This window comes from Ornithorhynchus anatinus, chromosome 12 (genome assembly GCF_004115215.2).
Source record: "Ornithorhynchus anatinus isolate Pmale09 chromosome 12, mOrnAna1.pri.v4, whole genome shotgun sequence".
NCBI lineage: Eukaryota > Metazoa > Chordata > Mammalia > Monotremata > Ornithorhynchidae > Ornithorhynchus > Ornithorhynchus anatinus.
Window position 1 is genome coordinate 19,491,533 of NC_041739.1, and position 25,407 is coordinate 19,516,939.

Consider the following 25,407-nt stretch of genomic DNA (forward strand, 5'->3'; position numbering starts at 1 on the left):
TGACGGATTGTATGTAGAAGCTTGTATATTTTTGCACATAATAGGAATATATAATAATTTTCAGAAACATACAGTACCACTTTTAGTTTCCTAGTGGACACAGTTTTAGGCAAATATTTTTTCTGTCGTTAGATTATTTAAAATTAACTTCCTATGGGGTGGACCATATATTTACTGCTTATTCAGTCAATGGGGAATTGTGTTGGATGGATCAGAGAGGATTATAGTTTGCATATTGTGATTATTGTTTCATAAGAAAGACTTTCTAATTTTTGTCCAGGTGAAAGAAAAGCAATTGTCAGAAATAGCTTGAAAATTGATCAGACTATCCAGATAATTGATGTAACTTTAAAAATCTGCATTATCTAGAATTCCCAGTTTTTAGTTTAGCTTTTCTAGTGTAGACCTAGGTGCATATTTGGGTAAACCAGATTACAATTTATGCCTGAGGCAGGTGAAAGTGACTGTGACCAAAATCTTACTAATTTGTATTAAGATAAGGGAGTAGAAGTTGTTCTTTTTAAAATAATGGCTATTATTTATATATCTGCAGCTGCCTTAAGAAATTTACTGGTTATGGATTCAGATATAATTCAAGTATCAAAATCAAAATGTGTTTTGGTGATTATTTGTTAAGGATGTATTCACCATGAGAAATGCTAAAAGGCTTCCCCTTGATTCTGGAAATACTCTCATATGTTTTGGAATCTCAGGGCTATTGCCTTTAAAGAAAGGTAAATCTGCTAAGTTGATGGGTACATATGTTTTCAAACACAGTTTTTTTTCTGATTGATTGACTGGGAGAGTCCTGTCTGATGTATACTTTTGAAAGTCTTTACCTCTCATTTGCTTAACCTAGGGAGTTAACTGGACCTTTTAGATTTAATCAAGGTGCCATAGACTACAGTGTTGGATGCACAATCAATTTTGCTAGGCTTTCCTGTATTGCTGTGAAGGATCAGAATGTGGTCCAGAGTTCACAGTACACGCCTCTACTCAAGTCTGGAAAAAAAAGAAATTAAAACTCCCGAGGCCGATAAGGACTTTTCAAAGAAAAGGTTTACAGTTCCAGAGGAAAAACTGAGAACTATATCCCTTATATTAGATGCAGTTTGTAATGAATTTACTTTTTGAGTGTGGCTAAGCATAATGTGTAATAATCTGGTTTAGATCTGACATCAGCGGTCCTACTGATCTATATCATTTCCCATTCCATTTCAGAAGCTATTTACTCTGTCCATCTGAAAACCCAGATCTCTCACATCTACTTTCATTTTCACATAAATGTTTCCCATTGTTAATTAGTTGTCCCAGTCATAATCCCAGTAGGCTATGTAGCTTTTCCAACTCATCTGGAAGCTAACAACTACACAGAAAGATCTGTCCAAACCCATTCAGTGACAAGGACGGCTTTCTCTCAAGATATGTGTAGGCTATTCAATATTCAATATGCTATTGAATTCACTGAGATCACACAGGATCTGGTCAGCGGACTAAGCAGTTAGCTCTGTTTAAGGGAGTTATCTGAGGAAGCTTTTGACATCCTAAGCTTACTACTACCTTTAAATCAGCTGAAGAGGATCAACCTTTCCAATCCCAATCCTGAAGCTACGTAGCACATTCAAGTGGCTCCGCGTCATGATCTTGGTTTGAAATTAGGTGAAAGTCATATGATGAGTTTAAAGCAGGTTAGTTATTCAAGGGAATAGTTCAGCAATAGAGAATAACATTGTTATACCAAGAAACTCAGTGGCCAACTACGATCTTCCTAACTGTTCCCTTAAATATCATCAACAAATAACAATAACTGTGGTATTTGTTAAGCACTTACTATGTACCAGGCACTGTACTAAGCGCTAAGGTGGGTACAAGTAAATCAGATGGGACACAGTTCCTGTTCCACATGGGGTTTGCAGTCTCAGTCCCCATTTTACAGATGAGGGAACTGAGGCACAGAGAAGTGACTCGCCCAAGGTCACACAGCTGCAAGCTGCAGAACCCAAATTAGAACCCAAGACCTTCGGATTTCCAGGCCTATGCTCTATCCAATATGCCATTCTGCAAGGAAATTTGTCCCTTCATTATAAGCTTGTTGAGAGCAGAGAATATGTCTAACAACTCTGTTGTATTGTACTCTCCCAATCACACAGTAAACGCTCAAGAAATACCATTGATTGATTATAATTAATATATAAAATGTAAGCGTTTACTCAGTAAAGCTACTACTATTATCTGTATAGTTGATGCAAATAATAGGACCATGGCCCTACCTCTGAGTTTTGTGGGAATACAGAGAGTGTAGAGGAAGGAGGAAAAACTAAGAAAGACATTTTGGGAACAGACCAGCTTGCTAGTGCAGTAGTACTGCTGCTGAAACAGCTAACCTGGACTGAATCTCTTGCTTTCAGGGATGCCTCACTAGATTTCCCTCATTTGGTAGATCCTGGAAAATTAGTGACTGTCAACTGGCCCTAAAAGTATCTCCAGGCTTTGGGAGAGTTGAAACTGTGATCAGCCAAAGCTATACTCTCCCTGAAGCTCTTTAAAAGGAGCATTACCTCCAGATCACTCAAGGGCTATTTAACTACTGCAAGTGGCAAATGCACCAGAAAGGCGAAGGACGTTCTTTACATGCTCCTAGAATGGCATGGAGTTTCAGGGACTCATAGGGCCTTTCAGTGACACACACACACACACACACCTGATTGGGCTCTCTCTGTTGAAAATAGTGCTGTTGACATTGAGATCCCATTCAGATCCCATTGAGATGTGGGATCTCATCGTCAACTACATTATTTTCAAAATCCAGATTTCTTGCCCTTTTTTGCCTTCTGTGTGCCAATATATAATAATAATGATGGTATTTGTTAAGCGCTTACTATGTGCAAAGCACTGTTCTAAGCACTGGGGGGATACAAGGTGATCAGGTTGTCCCACGTGGGGCTCACAGTTTGAATCCCCATTTTATAGATGAGGGAACTGAGGCAAAGAGAAGTGAAGTGACTTGCCCAAAGTCACACAGCTGACAAGGGGCGGAGCTGGGATTTGAACCCATGATCTCTGACTCCCCAGCCCATGCTCTTTCCACTGAGCCACGCTACTTCTCGATCCTGAAGCTGATGTATGCAGCAATGCACTAGTCTCCTATTACCTTGAAAAAGTTAACGTCTTGGCAAAATGCCTAATTTGTCATCAGGAAGTGAATGTAGACAGTAAAGAGAGGAGGCTCATTAATGATAAAAATATAAGGAAAATCTCGGAATCATTAAGCTTTATATGTGTATTTTGAATTTTCTATAGAGTTCAGAAGGTTTACATTAGAACATATTGAACACCAGAATTTTAAGATTGAAGAAATTGAGGTCCTTACTCGAGGTTACACATCAGGGCAGACATAGGCTAAGAACACTTCTACCTTACCAACCTGGTAAAACATGGTGACTGACTAATAAAACAAATAGTAATTCCTAGTGGTGAGGATGCAGGTAGAACTCAAACTTCCCTACTACTAATCCTTATGTAGAGTCCACTATAAGCTGGCTGACAGAAACATTCTTTTATTTTATAGAGCTGTTGATTAAGTTAAAGATGATTTATGAGCGATGGCAGCAATTTCCAATTAAAATTTTATTGCCACATTGAAATACCATATCCTAAGGTTTTTTTTGGTTAAGGTGAAACATCAAATTCCAGGTGCACTGATTGTACCAAATTGCCCACTATAGGATAATTGTTAATTAAGAAAGGAACACAGAAAAATTATTGAATGAAACTTTAAATGCTGCAAATAAACTTACACAATGGAAATGAGATGAATGCCTGCTGCCCTTTGTGTATAATGTAGGATTAAAACTATTAAATTTACTGGTGTGAATGATCTTACTCTATAACCAGTGATGGAAATGACGTTATAGTTCTCTCAGGAGAGCACTGAAATCACAAAAAATATGGGAAAAATTATTTTGAATTAGAGGAGAATAAGGATCTGGAACCACAATTCTTATTCTTTGCAAGAGACAGAATTCAAAGGCATACATACCCAAACTGTCCCCTGTGTCCTCCTGTCTTGATTTTTGAGGGAAGACCAGGCAGAGTGGCCGAGCACCATTTCACGAAATAAAAGGAGCAACATTTAGAGCCAGACGTTTACCCAGCAAGGTTGCAATTATCTCTCATTAAACCACAATTAAAGGTGTTTGAAGGAGTAATTAAGAATATGTTGTAGAGCGCACACTCATAAGTGCATTTTTATGGAGGGAAAAAAATCTTAAACATTCACTGAGGAGAACCCCATGAGACTTTTGAAAACCAAATATTTCATCTCGTGAGTCCCCCTCTCCCGTCCCCCACGGGAAGACCAATGCTAGCAGTTTGACTATTTAAAGATCCTAGGCTGTTCAACATCTCCAGCCACAGCCTCATTCCATAGCGAACAGGTACAGGTAAGGTAACAGAAAAGCAGATCACTATGTGCAAGAGGGAATCTGACAAATTTTTTTCTCTTTTCCTTTTCATCTTCCTTTAGGAATCAATTCTGAGCTTCAGTTTGAAATCATGCCAGGGGCCTTTTTTGAGTTGTTCCAGATAAATTCCAACACTGGAGAAGTGGTGACAACAACTTCATTTGACAGAGAGGTGCAAGAGACATTCACCCTTAGAGGTAACAGATACTTATATTAATGATGAGAGTGGGGCAAGGAGGGTTCCACCACATGTCTGCTGTGTGACTTTGGGCAAATCACATAATTTATTTGTGTCTCAGTTACTTCATCTGAAAAATAGGGCTTAAATCCTCCCCACCTCTAGTGTAGACTGTGAACTCTATGTGGGACAGGGACTGAGTCCAACCTGATTATCTTGTATCTACCCTATTGCTTAAAACAGTGCTTGCCAAAAAGTAGGTGCTTAAAAAATGCCATTTAAAAAAAAAAAAAGGATTGCACCTGATCCAATCTTAGGATGATGCCCTGAGGGGTGACTTGATTTTGGTGCTGGCCATTTACTAAATATTCTGCTGTGCGTAAGAATTGTTTTGTTGCCTGTCTACTTGTTTTGCTGTCTGTCTCCCCCTTTTAGATTGTGATGCCATTGTTGGGCAGGGATTGCCTCTATCTGTTGCTGAATTGTACATTCCAAGTGCATAGTACAGTGGTCTGCGCACAGAAGGAATTAATCCGACTGAATGAATGAATGAACTCTGTATATGGAGTTAATAATAATTATGGCATCTAAGCGCTTACTATGTGACAGGCACTGTACTAAGCGTTGGGGTGGATACAAGCAAATCAGGTTGTACACAGTCCCCATCCTGCATAGGGCTCACAGTCCCAATCCCCATTTTACAGATAAGGTAATTGAGGCACAGAGAAATAAAGTGACTTACCCAAGGGCACACAGCAGACAAGCGGCGGAGCTGGGATTAGAAACCATGACCTTCCAACTCCCAGGCCCATGCTAGAAGTTACCTGATTCCTGTCCATAAAATGCTCACAGCCCTCTGAGGCATACTGGCAGCCAGAAGTAGGCCCAGCAGTTAAAAGAGCTTGAGAACTGATTAAATAGCAAGGCACAAGTGTATAAATGAATCAGGGATAGATAAGCAGAGAAGAATACTGAAGTGGCTGAGGGAAGAGCCTGACCTGGAAAATAACATGGAGTAATTGGGAAATGTTTCATGGAGGAGGTAACTTTTTAGAAGTACTTTGAATGGGGGGAGGGATGTGGTTTGCCAAAGTCAATGGGGGTTAGCATTCTCAGTAGGAATAAAGGTGTGTTGAGGGATTGGATGTGAGAAAGTCAGAAGAGAGGGAGCCAGCTGTTGGATCCAGCTGTGAAGTATGGGCAAAACAGTCCAGCACACCAACAATATGGTCAGGACCAGACAGTTACCTTGCCTGTCCTGGGTGTTGTTTTAAAATGGTATATATTAAGTGTTGACTATGTGTCAAGCACACTTTTCTAGGCATTGGAATAGATAGTAAGTTAATCAGCCCAAATACCATCCCTGTCCCTTGTGAGGCTCACAGTCTTAAGTAGGAAGGAGAATAGATATTGAATTTCCATTTGCATTTGAGGAAACCAAGACACAAAGTTGCAAGTGATTTGCCCAGGGTCACAGAGTGGACAAGGGCAGAGTCAAGATTAGAACACAGGTCCTCTGGCTCCCAGGCCTCTGCTTTATCCACTTGGCCACAGTACTTCTGCAGTCTTTATTGTTTAATACAGGCTACTGATCTGAATCACCTTTCTTTAAATCTACTAGTTCTGGTGCAAGATGGTGGAATCCCTCCTCTCTCCAGCACCACAACGATTCTCTGCACTGTGGAAGATGAAAATGATCATGCTCCAAGGTTTATCCTTCCTATTCCTGAGATCCATATTCCAGAGAACCAAGAACCAGAGATTATCTATACTATTTTAGCCAAAGACATGGATTCAGGGAATAATGGAGCAATCCAGTACAAGATAATTGGTAAGTAGTTGCTCTCCCCGCTCCCATAAATCCCCTGAGGCTCTAAAGGACATACTGACTGGTGAGCAGTTAGTCTTCAGAGTTTTGCAAAACCTATGAAAAGTCTCCACAGAAGGACGAGGGAGAAGGAAAAGTAAGAAGGCCCTTGAGACTATATCTCTTTCTTCCAGTGTCCTGCAACAGCAGGCGCTCAATGAATTAACCCCTACACTTCTCTTCTTCCATCACTAGAGTTCACTTGTCTCTTGTGTGCCACTATCTTAGAACAATAATCTGCTCTTCTCAAAAATCAGGGTGGGTGGAAAATCATGCTGTGGAGGCAGTTTTGCAAGGAAACATGGTATTTTGTGTATACCTTGACCATCACAGTGGTATTTTATCTAATTCCTGCCACCACGTCTAGAGTAGCTTGGAGGAATCAATACTTCTGGTGAACTAGTTATGCCACTTTTTATTTTTATCCTAATTCTCTTGATGTAGGGTTTGGAGGGCTATACACCCAGTTGCGTGCTCTTGCATGTATGAGGTGATGCTAAACATGAACAGTTGGAATGTGTATAAAATTAGATACATTAGATCTAAGGTCCAGCCTACACACTTCCCTATTGATTTGTATTGATGTCTGTCTCCCCACCTTCTAGAATGTGAGCTTGCTGTGGCCAGGGATTGTCACAGTTTATAGTTGTATGGTTCTTTCCCAAGTGCTTAATACGGTGCTCGGCACACAGTCAGCGCTTAATAAATATGATTGAATGAATGAATGATAAACCTCTATTTGGTGACTGGTGCGATTACCTCTCCACCCTAAAATAAATATCCTTAAATACAAAATTTGTAGAAAGTTTACTATTCTCTTCTCTCTCTCTCTCTCTTTCTTTCTCTCCCTCCCCATTTTCTGAAGAATTTAGCTGGCTTTCTGCTGTGACCATGCTAACTCATTCACAAGCCCCCCAACACATTCTTTTACTTGGTTGCTTGTAAATCTTCCTTGCCCTCTTAACTCCCTTATATTCTGTGCCAGGATGGGATTGTGGATGTAGCTGACAGATCTGGCAGATATGTGTTTCTAACTTATTTCTAAGATTTCTTTCATTTGGATTTAAGACCTTTCTTGCCTTGGAATTCAGGTTTATCTTTTGCCCTTCAGATTCACTTTTAATAGAAGGGATTGGGAGCTAGGTGAGAGAGAAGGCAAACTCACTTGATATTAGCAATCTTTATGGACTCTTTGAATTTGTGACCAGAGTTGGCAAAGGGTCACATAGTGTAGTACTGTAGTTACAATACATTTTATGAGGCCTACCAATTTTGGCTAAAAGGCATAACCTTTCACAGTAGTTCGAAATGTGAACATGACATCCTGTGATTACTGTTACTTCCAGCCACAGATTTAAATCACAAGGGTTTTAATTTGTGCCAAAGCGGGAAAAATATTCCAGAGTTTCTAAAGTGCATTGGCTGGCCTAAGAATTGGATTATGGTATTGTAATAAGTTATAGTGGTGTCGGTAAGATATTGTTATCGATTGGAATTTAGACATCATCAAATGGAAGGCCTTGAAGGGTCTGTGACAAACTATATCATTTGTGATTGTTTTAACTTTCCCTTTATTATCATTTTAAAGGGGGAAATGCTGAAGAATACTTTGCTCTCAACCACACTTCAGGAGAGCTCTCACCCTCTCGCAGCCTTGACCGGGAAGATGTTAGCAATTTCACCCTCATCATTGAAGGCTGTGACTTGGGCAACCCCTCGAGAAGTTCTACAACCCAGATACAAGTGACCATCTTGGATGATAATGACCATAGCCCTGCCTTCCCTTTTCCCCATTATCACGTCTCTGTGAGGGAAGACCTTGAAGTGGACTCAGTCATCCTCACACTCTCTGCTACAGATGAAGATGAGGGGCTGAACGGACAGATCATCTACTCTCTCGGTGATGCTGCCGCTGCCGCTTTTACCGTTGACAGCGTGACTGGCGCTCTAAAAGTGTCAAAGTCTCTGGACCGGGAAACCAATTCCCAGTATTTTTTCAGGGTCATGGCCAGTGACTGTAGCATTCAGGGCCCACGAAGTACCGTCGTCAATGTGACGGTACAGGTGGTGGATGTGAATGACAATAATCCCGTTTTTGAGCAGAACCCCTTGAATGCCTACGTGTCCCCTGAAATGGCTCTAAACCAGACCATTGCCATAGTAAAAGCTGCTGATGTAGACCTGGGACTCGGTGGATCTGTGGAATTTAGTTTTGCAGAAGCCGATCCCAGGTTTCACATTGACGGACATTCAGGGGAAGTTAGACTTCAAAAGTTCCAGGCTTTGGAAAGTTTCCCTATCTGGCTGCCTGTTAAAGCTGAGGATCGGGGAGACCCAGCCAGAGCATCCACGTGTTTCCTGGTCATTCATATTGAGGACCAAGAGATGGGGATGTCATTCAGCTGCAGTCTGTATGAAGGGACGGTAACTGAAAACTGTGAGGCAGGTGAGTGTCTGCGATCATCTTCTGTGTGCAGTGGATGTTGTTAGAAGTTGTTCAACAAAAACTCTCTGCTCCATACTTAGATTTTCATAGTTCATGTAGCTCATTTCCTTCATTTTGTATTCTTCAAAATGTTTTGTCTGGTATGTTCTGGCCAAAATGTATACATTATTGGAAAACAAAGAAGGAACCTCCATTAACTAAAGTGGAATTGAAAAGCCTTGAAAGATTGAGATCTCTAGACTGTAAGCTTGTTGTGGGCAGCAAATGTGTCCACAAATTCTGTTGTGTTGTACTCGCCCAGGTGCTTAGTACAGTGCTCTGCACACAGCAAACACTCAATGAATAACATTCTTTCTCTCTACCTATATTATATATATATATATATATATATATATATATATATATATAGTAATAATGTTAGTATTTGTTAAGTGCTTACTATGTGCAGAGCACTGTTCTAAGTGCTGGGGTAGATGCAGGGTAATCAGGTTGTCCCACATGAGGCTCACAGTTAATCCCCATTTTCCAAATGAGGTAACTGAGGCCCAGAGAAGTTAAGTGACTTGCCCACAGTCACACAGCTGACAAGTGGCAGAGCTGAGATTCCAACCCATGACCTCTGACTCCCAAGCCCGGGCTGTTTCCACTGAGCCACGCTGATTCTATATACACACACATATATATGAGAGAAACATTTTGTGGGTACCTTAACTTTCTGATCTTTATCACAACACATTCCGCAATATCCAAAGATGATTTCAACGGTAATTTACTTTAACAACTCAGTAGATCTCTCATTAGCTCTCATGAGGTACTTTAGGGTTTGATGCCAAGGTCTCAGGGCTTTCAATCATGCTATTCCCTCCTTCCCAACTCCTTATGAGACCCTTTCCTTGCCAGATTTGTATTAGCCTAAGATATAAAGATGAAAGAAGCTTTTTGGAGGCATCAGTGCATCCTAAGAAGGAGGCTCAAGAATTCAACTCACTATTTTCTCTCAAGGCTGTGGAGTGTAGGATATTAATTCTCAAATTCATTAAGTTTCTATGCTGCTTGATTTTGTGGTCATCTTGTTCGACTTTTGCCTGACCATTGTAAACAAGTATTGCTTTACTCTGTAAGAAGATATTTCTTCAACAGTAATGAGTATGCGCTTTCATAGTTTGGAGCGCTTACTCTTTTAAGCATCTTTTATTGCATTTCCTTTGGAATCAGCTAATATTTTTAAAATTCAAAATAAGTGCAAAAGAATGTCTGTAAACTTTATCTGTTTATATTAGAAAAATATGTCATATTCTAAAAAGTAATCGTAACCTCCAAAACATTCATTTTAGCACATAAAAGCCTATGTGACTTAGATAAAATTTTAATGAAAAACTCACTGACTTTTGACACTAGAGTCATTTTTTGTTTAGAAGCATTTTTTTCTAATAATGTTCCCTTAATTAACAGACCCAGTTCTTCTAGAAATCCTAGAAAATTACATAAGAAATCTAGCCAAGGAATCTGGTGGAAAAGCAGATGTGGTCTTAATGCAAATCTCATCATTTCTTTAGTGTTTATTTCTGTTCCTTTTAATCAGGAAAGAGGGAATTTTGTGTGAATGGTAAATTGACAGCCTTCAAACCTATGTTTCAGTCCTTGGCCACCACCTATTGTAGAATTATAGTGCTGAAAGGAACTTCAAGAAGCCACCTAGTCCATCTCCGGCCATGAGGCAGGACTGCATTTAAAAGCATTCCAACCTATCAGCTACTTTGGGAATTTCTATAGAAGGAGAGCCCACCATTTTCCTTAATAACTTATTTCAGCCACATTTTAAAGGCAATTTCTTCCTATTGTGTGATCTAAATATAATAGAGTTTTCTCTTCAAAGTTGTGTATCAATCAATCAGCCCCCTCCTATCTCACCTAGCTACTCTCTTCCTACAACCCAGGCCACACACTTTCCTCTTCTAATGCCAACCTTCTCCCTTTAACTCGATCTCATCTGTCTTGTTGCCAACCTCTCTCTCATGTCCTGCCTCTAGCCTGGAACGCCGTCCCTCTACATATATGATAGACAATGACTCTTCCCATCTTCAAAGCCTTTTTGAAGGCACATCTCCTCCAAGCGGCCTTCCCTGACTAAACTCTCCTTTCCTCTTCTCCTGCTCCCTTCTGTGTCGACTTGACTTGCTCCCTTTATTCATCCCTACAGCACTTATCTACATATCTGTAATTTTATTTATATTAATGTCTGTCTCCCACTCTAGACTGTAAGCTCGTTGTGGCCAGGGAATGTGTCTCTTACATTGTTATACTGTACTCTTAAGCACTTAGTACAGTGTTCTACACACAGTAAGCACTCAGTAAATTTGATTGACAGACTTACTGGTCTTTTGGGTAGCAGAAGGAGGGAGTTCCAGGCCAGAGGTTTGACATTGATAAGATGTTTTAAGTAGGTTGGTGTTAGGGTGGAGCGAAGTGTATTGACTGGCTGAGTAGGAGATCATGGAAGTAAGATAGGAAGTGGAGAGCCCATTGAGTGTTTTAAATCTGATGGTAAGGAGTTTCTGTTTGTTGCAGAGGTGCATGGAAGACTACTGGAGGTTATTGAGGCATAAGGAGACATGGACTGAACCTCTTTTTAGAAAAGTGATCCAGGCAGCTGAATGAAGTAATGACGGGAGGTACAAGAGACGGGAGATGAGGAGGCTGGTGCAGAAGTCAAGGCAGGAAATAAGTGCTTGGATCATCATGGTAGCAATTTTTACAGTGCGGAAAGGACAGATTTTAGCAGTGTTGTGAAGGTTAAAACTGACTGGATTTGGTGACAGATTGAATATATGGGTTGAGTGAGAGATGATTTAAGGTTAATGTCAAGGTTATGGGCTTTTGAGACAAGAACAAAAGTCGTGTTGCCTAAAGTGATGGGACAGATTGGGAGGACAGAGTTTGGGTGGGAAGAGGAGTTCTGATGTAGACATGTTAAGTTTGAGAAGTCAGGTGGATATTACATGTACAGTTGTCCTGAAGGCAGGGGGAAATTCAAGACTGCAGAGAAAGAGTGAGGTCTGGGCTGGAGATGTAGATTTGGGAATCATCTGCATTAAGATGGTAGTTGAAATTCTAATCCTAACTCTGCCACTTGTCTGCTGTGTGACCTTAAGTTCTCTGTGCCTCAGTTACCTCATTTGTAAAATGGGAAATAAGACTGTGAGCCCCATGTGGGACATGGACTGTGTCCAACCTTATTAGTTTGTTTCTACCCCACCACTTAATACAGTGCCTGGCACGTAGTAAGTGCTTAGCAAATACCACTAAAAAAACACACAAACAACAAAAAAGTGCATTTTCCAAAGCTGATCTCATCTCAGGGGTAATTGTTTCAGAAAGCACTAGCAACATATGGACACCTACTATTTGAATGATGAAAGGTGAGTACAGAATGAACTCTTTGTAAGAAGCTAAAGAGTACCAGGGGAGTTATGGAGAAGGCAGTTTGATGGGTGAGAATTAGTGAGAATAGATCATTCAAAATTAACTGAATGGTTAAAATGAAAATTTCTAGGAAGTGTCGGCTATTTTTTGAAAAAAAAAATCAAGTCAAAATTGACTAGGATTAATTTAAACATGCATAGTATAGAGTCTCTTGACTGTCTACAATTACTGTACCAAACTATTTCCATGGCTATTGATCACTGTAAATACAGAGTACTATTTGATAGTTACATAGTTGTGGTTTTATGCAGATATTTTACTGTTGCCAGGTTGGCTATAATTTTCTCCATCCCCCCCATCCGTTTGTAAAAGGAACAAAAAAAGTGAATTGAAATGTAATAAACTCTATTAGTACAATATTTTGTTTACCAATGAAATCTGCAAAAGCCTGGAAATGAAAAAGTTGTATTATTGTAATATATTTACTCTCTCTTGGTTCGGTGCAAGTTGAACAAACCACGTTGATTGTCAGTGCTTTTACACACCTACCATAGTAGGGTGTGGGGAGTTTCATGGGTGATTTATGCAACTAACCAAAGGCAACATGAATTTCAGGATGGGAATCATGGGAGATTAATCATAAACTCAAGGGACCCGAAACAAGTCTTGAGATGTTGTCATCCTATCTTCAGGTGGAATAGACTTTATCTTAATTTAAGAGAGCCCCAGAGGAGAAAATTCACTATCTCACTTGATTACCTATTCCAATATTTAAGCAATATTATTCTCAGATAGTTCTTTCTTTCACCTAAATCCCTCATACTTTAAAGTTTAAGTCCTTTTCTTTAGTTCCGTTGAAAGTAGAATGCACAATGGCTGTTTATGAAGCTCATAAGTAGCGACTCCTTATATCTATGAAAACTATTATGAAACCTTCCTCAACCGTTCTTTGTTTGAGGTAATTAATCCCAGTTCCTTCCACTTTTCCTCGTGGTTTTATTTTATAGTTATTTAATCTCCTTGTGACAATCCTAATGTTAATATGAGAAATATAACTTTTGTACTTCCATGCTTTGGCATCTTAGGAGCTGCCACTTACTTAGCAACTGTGAAAACTTTCTTTTCAAAGAAAATTTGATTGGGTCTCCTGTGAGGGCCAAACAGCTCCAAGCAATTCTAAACTCATCTTTGTCCTTGTACACATGCTAGCCATCTTTGTGTTTTCTTTTGTAATTGGGCATGTAATAAGCATCTTAACCAATGTAGAAAGTGTGCAAACCGCCTATACGACTGTTTTTCTTCATGCTGCCATGCGTAAGAGTAAGTGACAAGCCAGATGAAATGAAATTTCCTGTGTTTAAAAAACAAATTGTATCAGGAAGTACAAACTGTGATTGTACACTGAAGGTGAAGCAAACAATACTACTGTGATGCCCAATCCCATATAAAGCCAAGGACACTTTACATTAAAAGCATGTCCTCTGGAATGTAATGAATTAACTGCCAGTTTATAGTAGAATTTGTGAACAGGCTTCACTCTAGTCATTAAAATCAATTACCATATTTGCTAAATGACTCCATTATTGGCTAGGAATGAAGAGCATTTGGACATTTTAATGAATGTTTGTTAAATTTTGTCACAGTTTTTGCTTTAACATGTTTTGAAGAAGGCAATTTTTCAGTGCCACAGTTTTCCCCTTTTTACTGCTCTTACTCCTTTCTTTTTAGCTGTATTTTCATTGAATTTACAATTCTGCAGGTGACACAACCTTGCTTCTTTTATGACTTAGAAAAATCCCTGCAAACTTTGCAAAAAAAAATAGTTGAGGAAATTCCCAAGGGGACTACTATTCCTCCTTAGGGCCTATTCCTTGAGTTCTCAATTAAATTGCTGTTTGATCACCTCCCTTCTCTCCTTCTTCAGCCCACCCCCTACACTCTGCTTCTCTGCCGCTGACTTCCTCACGGTCCCTCGTTCGCACCTGTCTCGCCATCGACCCCTGGCCCACATCTTACCACTGACCTGGAATGCCTTCCCTCCTCACATCCGCCAAATTAACTCTCTTCCCCTCTTCAAAGCCCTACTGAGAGCTCACCTCCTCCAGGAGGCCTTCCCAGACTGAGCCCTCCCTTTTCCTCTGTTTCTCCTCCCCTCCCCATTCCCCCTACTCCCTCCCTCTGCTCATCCCCCTTCCCCTCCCCACAGCACTTATGCATATTTGTATATATTATTTATTACTCTATTTTGTTAATGATGTGCGTATATCTATGATTACATTTAACTTGACGATATTGATGGCAGACTACTTGTTTTGTTTCGTTTTGTTGTCTGTCTCCGCCGTTTAGACTGTGAACCCATTGTTAGGCAGGGATAGTCTCTATCTGTTGCCCGAATTGTACATTCCAAGTGCTTTGTACAGTGCTCTGCACATAGTAAGCACTCAATAAATACGATTGAATGAATGAATCAATCACTCAATCGTCTGTATTTATTGAGCACTTACTATGTGTACTAAGTGCTTGGGAGAGTGCAATATAGCAAAATTGGTAGATCTGTTCCCTGCTCAAAACAATTTTAAAGTCTAGAAACAGATGTAACTATTAATAAATGAATTACAGATACAAACATAAGCGTTGTGGGGCTGACGGAGGGGTGAATAAAGGATGAAAATCCAAGTGCAAGAGGAACGAAAAGGGAGTGAGAGAAGAGGAAATGAGGGCTTAGTTGGGGAAGGTCTTTTGGAGGAGATGTGCTTTTAATAAAGCCTTCAAGATGAGAAGAGTGTCGGATAAGGGGAAGGGTATTCCAGGCCGGAGGCAGGATATTAGGGAGAGGTCGGCAGCGAGATAGATGAGAGCCAGGTACAGTGAGTAGGTTGGCATTAGAAGAGCAAAGTGTGTGGACTGGATTGTAGTAGGAAGACAGCAAGGTAAGGTAGGAGGGGGCAAGGTGATCGAGTGCTTTAAAGCCAATGGTAAGAAGTTCCTGTGGGATACTGGAGGCTCTTGAGTGTGGAAACATGGACTGAATGATTTTGTAGAAAAACAGTCCAGGCAACAAAATGAAATATGGACTGGAGTAGGGAAAGACAGGAGGCAGGGAGAAGTTTTGGTGGAAGTGGTAGAGCTATCAGTCCTACTTCACCGACACTATTATTAAATTAGTGAGTCCCCGCAACTAATGGCATGTGCACTAGTCAGTGACTGAGAAAACACTGTTGATAGTTCATAAGAAAATATGACGTTCAGACTGAGTAATCATGAACCAGGTTTCACAGCGGTACTTTTTTTAATCTTGTGGCTGCGACTGTAGCCTTTTCTGTGGTTTCAGCAGCACATCACTCATCCCATTTGCAGATGTCTGAGAGAGAAAACTCTCATGCCTCAGAACTATCTGGGATAATTTGAGTGTTTTAATGGTATTTTTTAAGTGCATACTATGTACCAAACCTGTTCTAACCTCTGGGGTAGATACGATAATCAGGTAGGACACAGTCCATGTCCCACATGGGACTCTCAATCTTAACCCCCATTTTACAGATGAGATAACTGAGGCATAGAGAACTTAAGTAACTGGCCCAAGGTCACACAGCAGACAAGTGGTGGAGCCAGGATTGGAACCCAGGTCTTTCTGCCTCCGAGGCCTGTGCTGTATCCACTAGGCAAGCAGTTTCCTGAAGATCTCCTAGAGGCTTGCGGTATATTAGAAAGATTACATTCCCAACCAAAACTGCTGATTGATGCCATCAGCATAATCACTGTTGGTGAAATCACTTCGTCAGTAAGAACTTCCCCAACTATGAGCTCCCCTCCTATTCATCTTCCACCATCCCTCTCATGGGTCTCTTTAGCCCTGCTGCTAGTATCCTAATTGATATCCTAATTCTACAGCTATCAGTTATGATTAAAGAAAATACAATAGTTCATTAACTTTATGTTCTCTGATCTTGCCGTGAACTGAAACACACAATATTAAACACAATGCTAAACAGAGTGGCAAGTTCCTGCAAAGAGAAGCAGTGTGGCTTCATGGAATAAGCACAAACTTGGGAGTTAAAGGATCTAGGTTCTAATCTTAACCCTGCCATATATTTGCTGCTTGACCCTGGGCAATTCACTTAACTTCCCTCTGTCTTTTACCCCATCTGTAAAATGGGGATTAAATACTACTCCCTTTCTACTTAGACTGTGAACCTTATGTGTGATAGGGACTGTGCCTAACCTGATTAATGTGTACCTACCCACATAGTGCTTAACAAGCACCATTAAAATTTATTATTATAGGCATTCTCTCGCTACACTAAATGTAAATGGCTAAAACAGGTGTGAAAAGAAGAGGCTCTCTCTCAGCCTGTATGTGTTTTTTAGGATACAGCCTTAACTTTGGGCAATGCAGTCCCCCCTAGGAACCATCGCAAGGTAATTGATAAAATGGTGGATGACATTTACTGTCTCCCCAGACATCCATCACCTGTTCCAAATGGGAGAAACTACTGCTCACACCCTTCCCCTTCAAATCTGCCAGATCACAATTGTCTCCATCTTCAAAGCCTCCTGAAATTCCAACTCCTCCAGGGGCCATTCCCAGATTTTTTTCTGCCCTTGCACTCTGAATCACCACCTACAATATCCAAATCCATCCACAGCCCTTTCATAAATAGCAATTTGTATACTTTTATACTCTAAACCCTTACCTACTCATCTTTCCATTCCTTTTCCTTTCATTCATTCATTTAGTTGTATTTATTAAGTGCTCACTGTGTGCAGAACACTATACTAAGCACTCAGGAAAGTACAATACAGCAATAAAGAGTGACAATCACTGCCCACAACAAGCCCACAGTCTAGAAGGGGGGAGACATACATCAATACACACAGACAACAATATAAATAAATTTCAGATATATATGTAAGTGCTGTGAGGTGGGGAGAGGGGTGAAGAGCAATGGGAGCAAGTCAGGGTGACGTGGAAGGAAGTGGGAGATGAGGAAAAGTGAGCCTAAGTCAGGGAAGACCTCTTGGAGGAGTTGTGCCTTCAGTAAGGCTTTAAAGCAGGAGATATCTGTCTGGCATCTGGCAGACTTGAAGAGGGTGTTCCAGGCCAGGTATGAAGATATGTCATGTTGTGTTTGCGCCTCCACCCCTCCTCCATTAAAATGCAAGCTCTTTGAGGACAGGACATGCCTCATACTTCTGTTGTACTCTTCCAACTGTTTAGTACACAGTTTCCTACACTTAGTAGGTGCTCAGTAATTATTATTGATTGGTTGCAAGGTCAGAGACTGTTTCTTGGTCCCCACATTCTAGATGAAAGTGTGGGGTAGCATATGGACCTTTTGCTTTGTCATTCCTATTCAGAACCAATTCCTCTTTACTTATTTTTGTAGGTACCTCTGTTGTGACCGTAGAAGCTTCTGCTCTTAATTCAAGGGGATCAGCATTAACTTATCGGATTTTGAGTGGAAATGAAGATGGGACTTTCTTCCTGGACACCAACACAGGTCACAAATTTTGCACCTTCCGGTCGATTTGCACCCTACTATATGGATTACTTCATTTTATGTTTCAATAGTTACGTGTCTTGAATCCTGAAAAGCCCCTCAGCCATTTCTCTTATTTGAACACCAAGTATAGTTTACTCATCATAACTTCTGTAAATAAGCAAACAGAAAAGAATTTATTCAGCCAGCCCATTAAGAAGGATATTGAATCAATAATTTTTTATTTGGTCCTCAAGAAGGTTGGTGACACTCCTACCCTTTTAAGTATGAAAATCACCATTACAAAGAAAGTCAGCTGAATTTCCCATCCACCAGAACAGCTGAAAAGGTGTAGTAAAGTAATTTAGAAGTACTGCATACACTTAATTTAGTTTTATTAAGGCCGTCGTTGTGTTTTAAATGAATACCAATTGATTAATCAAAACATACTTTTTATGACTCACCACTGTGTAGCAGACACCTATCTATAAATCTCATAATAATTGTGATAATCTTTGAGTATTTATCATGTGCCAAGTGTTGTACTAAGCACTGGGGTAGCTACAAGATAATCAAGTTGGACATAGTCTCTGTTCCATATGGGGTTCAAATTCTAAGTTGGGGAGGGAGAACAAAATCTCTGAATTAGCTTTTTCCTTTTTTAGTTCTCTCAAATGTCATTGTTAGGCAACCAAAGGGCTCAATTGAAGAGCAAACAGGTATGGTAGTGCTGTTGCTTGCTGTTGCATTGTCCAGTTTTCATGAATTAACTAGTGCAAAGAACACCTTTCTCAAGTCATTGTAGGAAGACATGACATTAGTATAGAACCATGAAGTAAACACATTTATACAAAGTGGGCCAGGTTCTCCCTGCCATTACCGAAGCCTAACTCCAGGGTCAAATTCCGTCCTTTATACAACATGCACAACGTCCCCATGAGAGCCTCGATGACTCATGGACTAAGCCAATGAGAGTTGTGTGTGAGCTCTATGAATTGAGTTTGGCTCTAGATGTGCATGCAAGTAACAGATGGCCAGATTCATCCCATTATTTGGGGGGATTAACATGAAACGTAAATGATCAGATTCCCAATGTTTCAAAGATGTAGTTTTTAGGGTGGAAGGGTATTTTGCAAAATGTATTGTGGATGACAGAACAATTTGTTGAGTGAGGTCTAAGTCTCTGCACATATTGATTTGAGAAAGTATGCACATACATCCTTGGATGTAGTTATGATTTGGTGTTTATTTTGTGCTTATATTTAAGGGCACATGCTAAAGGAAATTTGTACTTTGTTTAAAGGACATTTGATAGTTTGTCCATGTAGTAGTGAGAATTGCATGTTTATGCACCAATCAATAAATTAATGAAATTTATTGAGCACTTTGTGCAGAGCAATGCATTCGACATTTGGCCCACAAAGAAATTACAGTCTAATAATACTTAATATTAATAGTGATATTTGTTAAACGCATACTATGTGCCAGTCACTTTACTAAATGCTGGGGTAGATACAAGATAATTGGGAAGGATACAGTCCCTGGCCCACATGGGGCTCACATTTTTAATCCCATTTTACAGATGAGGTAACTGAGACCCAGAGAAGTTAAGTGAATTGCCAAAAATTGCCCATAGCAGACAAGTGAGGGTGTCGGGGGAGGGATTAGAACCCAGGTCCTCTGACTCCCAGGCCCATGCTCTTTATACTAGGAAAGTTAAGTGACTTGCCCAAGGTGTCTGTTAGGCTACTAGGAGGAGTTTCTAGGCATGAGACCTGTGGGGATTTGTGGTGTACCATACATTAGTATTAGTGGGCAAGGTTGAGGAAGAGCTTGATGGCCACCCACAGGTGGTCCCCTTCCTCTGAGAAGTAACAAAGAACAGGTTTGCCCTTGCTCCAGGCCTGCTCCTTAGGCACCTTGTTGGCCGGAATGAAACCACACTAGGTTAGAAGGTAGGAAGTGTTTTTAAGCAATAAATAAAGGAAGAATATGCCTCCTCCTCATTTCATGTTTCTGACTATTCACCTCTGGTTATATAGAGTGCAAAATGTCTCTCAATTTACTGGTTCCTTGCAATTGCTAGGATTCTGAGCATGGATTTGAATGTGAAACTCAGGCCATAAAGTGTAGCAACCTAGGATCATTTTCCAGATTACTTAATGCCCTTTTAGATTCACAGACCTTTCACAGCCTGTGCCAGTTGCTGCACCAAAAATAAACAAAGCAAGGAAAGCATTAGAGCCACAGAGGCAGTCCAAGTGCAAAATTCCAATTATCAAAGCCCAAACACAAGCCTTTTATTAAGAAATCCACTTTGATCTGCGCTGTAATTGGCACTTTTTTTACAAGTGACACAATAACAATTTTATAGTGCATTTCTACGATTATTTTTCCTATACAAACAGTAACAGAATATGATACTATGTCAAATGTTCTTTTGTGGTGGAAACAAAGCTCTGGGATTGGAACCTTCAGTGTAGACCCACCTCAAACTCAGGGTCCTTGAACTTTGTGCAGCTCCCTGTAATCAGACATTTTGATTCAGAGGTTACTAAAGACCAGTTGTTTTCATCACCACCTCATCAAAAAACATCTTAAGGATCCTGCTTCTGCCATTATTTGGATTGCTCTGAGGTTTCTGTTGAAAATACTGGTAAGGAGCCACTTTAGTTTGTGAAAATCATTTCCTTCTGATTTTGTAACTTAATTCAACAGAAAAATACCAAGTGCCAATTCACGTTAGTATTCTGATCACCAAATCCTAGAATTTAACCTCCAGAGTCCTAAATGTCATGCTCAATAGAATGGGGTAAGCCAGAGGAAATACATATAAGTAATCTTAGCATGCCTGGCTTCTATTAAGGTTGCTTTTTCACTTGGGTACTAACAACATGAGGGTTGATGTGACTGTGCATTCCATGGTAAGCAGCCATTGGGAAAGACTCTCATTTTTTTGCCTCTTGGATTTTGACATGTGCCCATGTAATAGGCACTTCTATATAGACAGCTCCGACAATTCAAAGATTTGAGGTTCAGGGAAAAGCATCGATCTAGATTTCCATTTTTGCTCAACATACTAGTTCCTAATAAAAACCAATGCATGCCACATGCGGTCATGTCATGGTTCCATCCTTTCAATGTATTTTTATTAGTACAATTTATTACAATTACTCTTTCATTTCAATAACCTATTTTTGATTCCTTTGTTACACATCAAGGTACTCAAGGCATTCTCTCTCATTTCTTTTGGGGGAAATATAGGTGAGCTCACTGTGAAAGAACCTATGTTTCTGGATTTTGAGGTCAGACATGAAATTCATCTCCTTGTTTTGGCTGAAAATCATGAGCATAGAGCACACTGCAAAGTTAGAGTTCTAGTGCAAGATATGAATGATAACGTCCCAAGCTTTGAGCAAAGCAATTACCAGGCATCAGTGTGGGAAGGCCAACTCTACAGTGCTTACGTTCTGCAGGTAATGGAGAGTGTGGTTTTATCAATTATTTCCTGTAATGATCCATAGCAAAAAATCCAAGATATTTTTCCAAGAGGTATTTTCACTTTAAATGGAGTTATAAAATTATTATTTCAGATGTTCTACAGGTTTGTGTGGAATCCTTGCATGTTCTAGATGTCTGAATTGAGTCCCTGGATTGAAAATTCAGTGTTTTGTGCAGTCAGACAACAGCTTTTGCCTTGTTCTTCAATTAGCAGTAGTTTAATATGATATTTTTCTCTTTTCATAACTTTTATAATAGAGATCACAAATGATTATTTCAGTTTGGCTTTCCACCAACTTTCCCATTTCACATTATCAATCCCCTTCACCCATGACTCTCCATCTCATTCCCTTCATCCTCTCCCAGTCAACTTTTTTTTAATCTGGACCTTGCTCTCAACTCTCCCACTTCCCACTGCTTATGATGTTCCATCAGGTAGAATTCCCAACCCACCCTAATCTGACACAGATCACACCTCTCCCCACACCATCAAAACCCTCCTAAAGCCCCTCCTTCCCTAACAGCCCTCCTCCAGTTAACTCCTAACCTCCTAAAGCCCCTCCTTCCCTAACAGCCCTCCTCCAGTTAACTCCTAACCTCCTAAAGCCCCTCCTTCCCTAACAGCCCTCCTCCAGTTAACTCCTAACACAAGGCAAATCAACCATATTCATTACTTCTGGCAGTTCATACCATATTTACTCACTTAATCGCCTTCACCACATAACTAACCTTGCATATTGTTCATATTCATATTCATGTTCAGAGCTTGGAAGAGATAGGGTGCTGAACATGCTTCCCTTCCATGACTGATTTGGTCCACCCACGAACCCAGAAGCAGTCCCTTGGTTGAAATTGTATGTGTATGTGTATATATTTTGATTTCCCTTTTGAATTGTAAGTCATCTGTCATGAACTCTCCCAGTCCTTCTCCAAAAGGGTCAGATGCGCCTTGTTTTCCCCATTAAACGATTTGGTTACTTCTCTACAACCAGGAAACTAGTTGGTTCCCCTTTAGGGTGATTTGTCTTTAAATGAATAGGTTCTTTCCTCTCCCCTGCCCCCCAAGCTTAACATTTTGCCATTCTGCTGCTAAGAAATGCCCTGGAGACTGCAAATTGTCCCCTTTTACAAATAATATTAATAATAATGGTATTTGTTAAGCACTTACTATGTGTAACACTGTACTAAGAGCTGGGATAGATAATCTACAAAATAATCTGGTCCCACATGGGCTCAGAGAGTAAGTAGGAGCGAGAGCAGGTATTGAATCCCCATTTTGCAGGGGAGGGAACTGAGGCCCAGAGAAGTGAAGGGGTTTGCCCAAGGTAACACAGCAAACAAGTGGCAGATTTGGGATTAGAACCCAGGTCCTCTGGCTCCCAGATTCATGCTCTTTCCAGTTTCAGGCCATGCTGCTTCTCATCTAAGATTGAGATCTGAGGACAGAAATAGGAATTCTTTGTCCAGACTTTTTTATTTAACTCTATTTTGTAGGCAGGTTATCTTAGGCTAGGGACAACGGGCTAGAACCCCAGTAATAGTTTTCAAAGTTGTGCAGAGTGCCATAGGGCTAAAATAACTAGTCATCCCACTTGAAAAAAAAATGTCCCTTTTCCCCATTTTGCAAATCTTGGCACACCATACCATGAAGTTTATTATAAACTAAAGACTAGTGTATATTTTGCTTTCACTTTATTTTATAGAATAAGGTCCTACAAAAATCAGAAGGTTGTCAAGCCTTGTGGGACCTTAAGTCCACAAACAGTATTAGTTTTTCATGGCTGAAATCCTATTAAATTTGAGATGTTAAATCCCTGTGGAGAATGATGCAAACCTTCTGTGACCTTTGCAATACTGCTTATGAAACAAATTAACATCCAGTTTCTTTTAAAATGGTTGGTACTCTGGTCATTTCTATGATATTAATTTCTTTAATGACATTTTACTTGGACCATTTAAATACTATCTTTAAAGCCACCATGATGCTCATTTTTCTAGCAGTACCTTCACTCAGTTTCTGAAAAGGTGTAAAATATCTATTTTCAACAGCATCTTTCCCCCACCAAACCCATGGACTGTGAGTCCCATGTGGGACAGGACTGTATCCAACCAGATTATATATACCACTGCTTAACAAAGTGCCTTACTAGTGTTTTGTACATAGTAAACTCTTAATAAATACTATAATTATTATTTATTTTGTTCCACATTGTTTCCTTTTCTGTTATTTCACACCAGGCAAGTGATAGTGTATTTGAGTTTTCAGCAGATAAAATGGACAATATCTAGTCAAAGATAATTATGCTGTTTGTGGTTTTTATTCCTTTTAAGTGTATTTGTCCCTATTGTTCTGAATTAAGGTCTCAGATATATGTGTACAATTCTCCTTGGGAGCTTTATATATGAGAACAATGCTTGACTAATTATATTGTGTAGACTACTTCTGCCACTTTCAACCCAGTATTTTGGAGCCTAAATTTTGAGATTAAGTTCATTTATGGCATCCTTTTCATCCAGAGACTCCATCAGCAGCAGCATTGGTACTGCCAAGATGTTACTGGCAGAAATCATTGGTTGTTATGTAATGGCATTTCTTTTTAAAATCACAAACCGTAGTGTAGTTAAGTGTCACACACATTAACCCTGGGTTTGATTCCTCCATAGGTTTCTGCTTCTGACATGGACAGTGGACTGAATGGGCAAATTGAGTATTCCATCCTGTCTGGGAATCTAAACGATACATTTCAAATTGACTCAACGAGTGGGGTCATAACAACAGATGCAATTCTGGATCATAATCTCGCCACCTCCAACAGGTTTGCCTAGGATTCACAGCAGTTTGAGCTCCATGTTAGCTTTAGTTATGAATAATCTATGGTTTGAAGTACCACCACTATTTACTTTAAATACGTATTTCCTCATTTCCTTTAACTCATAGTGATTGTTGAGAATGTTTTTTTTCTTGAAAGAGTCATGGTTTTATTTTAGATTTTCTCCTTTTCAGCTACTTTGCTATTTCTTTGTGAAGCTTTGAGGAAAAAATGAATCAAAAGTTTCTTCTCCTTTCAGTGAAAAAATACACCCCCCCAAAAAACAACTGTTTCATGTGGACCAACGTCTCATCCTATAGATCTTATCCATCATATATGAACAAAATTTTTTTAAACTGAAGATTTTTCTTTAATTAAAGCCATACCATTTTCATGTTAAACTCAGCACAAGATTTGCCCACCAGATAGGGGATTTAACATTGAGGAAAGTGTCAAATGCCTCTGTCCTGAGTGATATAAACTAAATTGGGGTTTTTTTTTAATATCTCAGTGAACCAATCAATAATGGTATTTATGGAGTGCTGTGTATAGAACACTGTGCTTAGCACTTGGGAAAGTACACACAACAGGGTTGGTATACATGTTCCCTGCCCACAAACAGTTTATCGTCTGACAGAGGGAGACTGACATTAAGATGAATTTTGGGTACATACATAAGGCTTGGAGCTGAGAGTGTGGTGAATATCAAGTGCTTAAATGGTACAAATCCAAAGATGATGCAGAAGGCAAAGGAAGTGAGTGAAGTGAGCTGGTTGGGATGGAGTAGTAAATCAGTGAGGTTAAATAGGAGGGGGTAAAGTGACAGAGTGCTTTAATGGTAAGGAGTTTCTGTGGATGGGCAACCATTGGAGGGAACCCAGCACTGAGCCTTGAGGAATTCCCACAGTCAGAGGGAGGAAGGCAGAGAAAGACCCCACAAAAGAGTCTGAGAAAGAGCAGCCGAGAGATAGGAGGTGACCCAGAAGAAGACAACGTCAGTGAATCCAAGGTTAGATAAGGAGGTGGTCCACAGTGTCGAAGGCAGCTGAGAGGTCGAAGAGGGGTAGGACAGTGTAGAAGCCATAGGATTTGTCAATAAAGAGATCATTGATGACCTTTGGGGGGCAGTTTCTGTAATGAGATGGCTAACATTATATATAATCATGTTCAGAGGTGTATATGACTTTGATCCAATGTCCTTTTTCCCACGGTATTGGTACAAAAATGTACTGCTCAAAA

At 40.0% G+C, this 25,407-nt stretch overlaps 1 protein-coding gene across 1 annotated transcript in view; it reads left to right on the forward strand.

Moving 5' to 3' along the window:
* The window catches only part of DCHS2 (dachsous cadherin-related 2), a 146,932-nt gene that overhangs the window by 109,733 nt on the left and 11,792 nt on the right, over positions 1-25,407 (forward strand). Inside the window, exons 12-17 of the mRNA XM_029076962.2 lie at positions 4,526-4,660; positions 6,263-6,472; positions 8,097-8,954; positions 17,765-17,878; positions 21,122-21,333; positions 24,023-24,174. Coding sequence (XP_028932795.1) covers positions 4,526-4,660; positions 6,263-6,472; positions 8,097-8,954; positions 17,765-17,878; positions 21,122-21,333; positions 24,023-24,174 — 1,681 coding nt within the window. The remainder of the gene's footprint in view (positions 1-4,525; positions 4,661-6,262; positions 6,473-8,096; positions 8,955-17,764; positions 17,879-21,121; positions 21,334-24,022; positions 24,175-25,407) is intronic.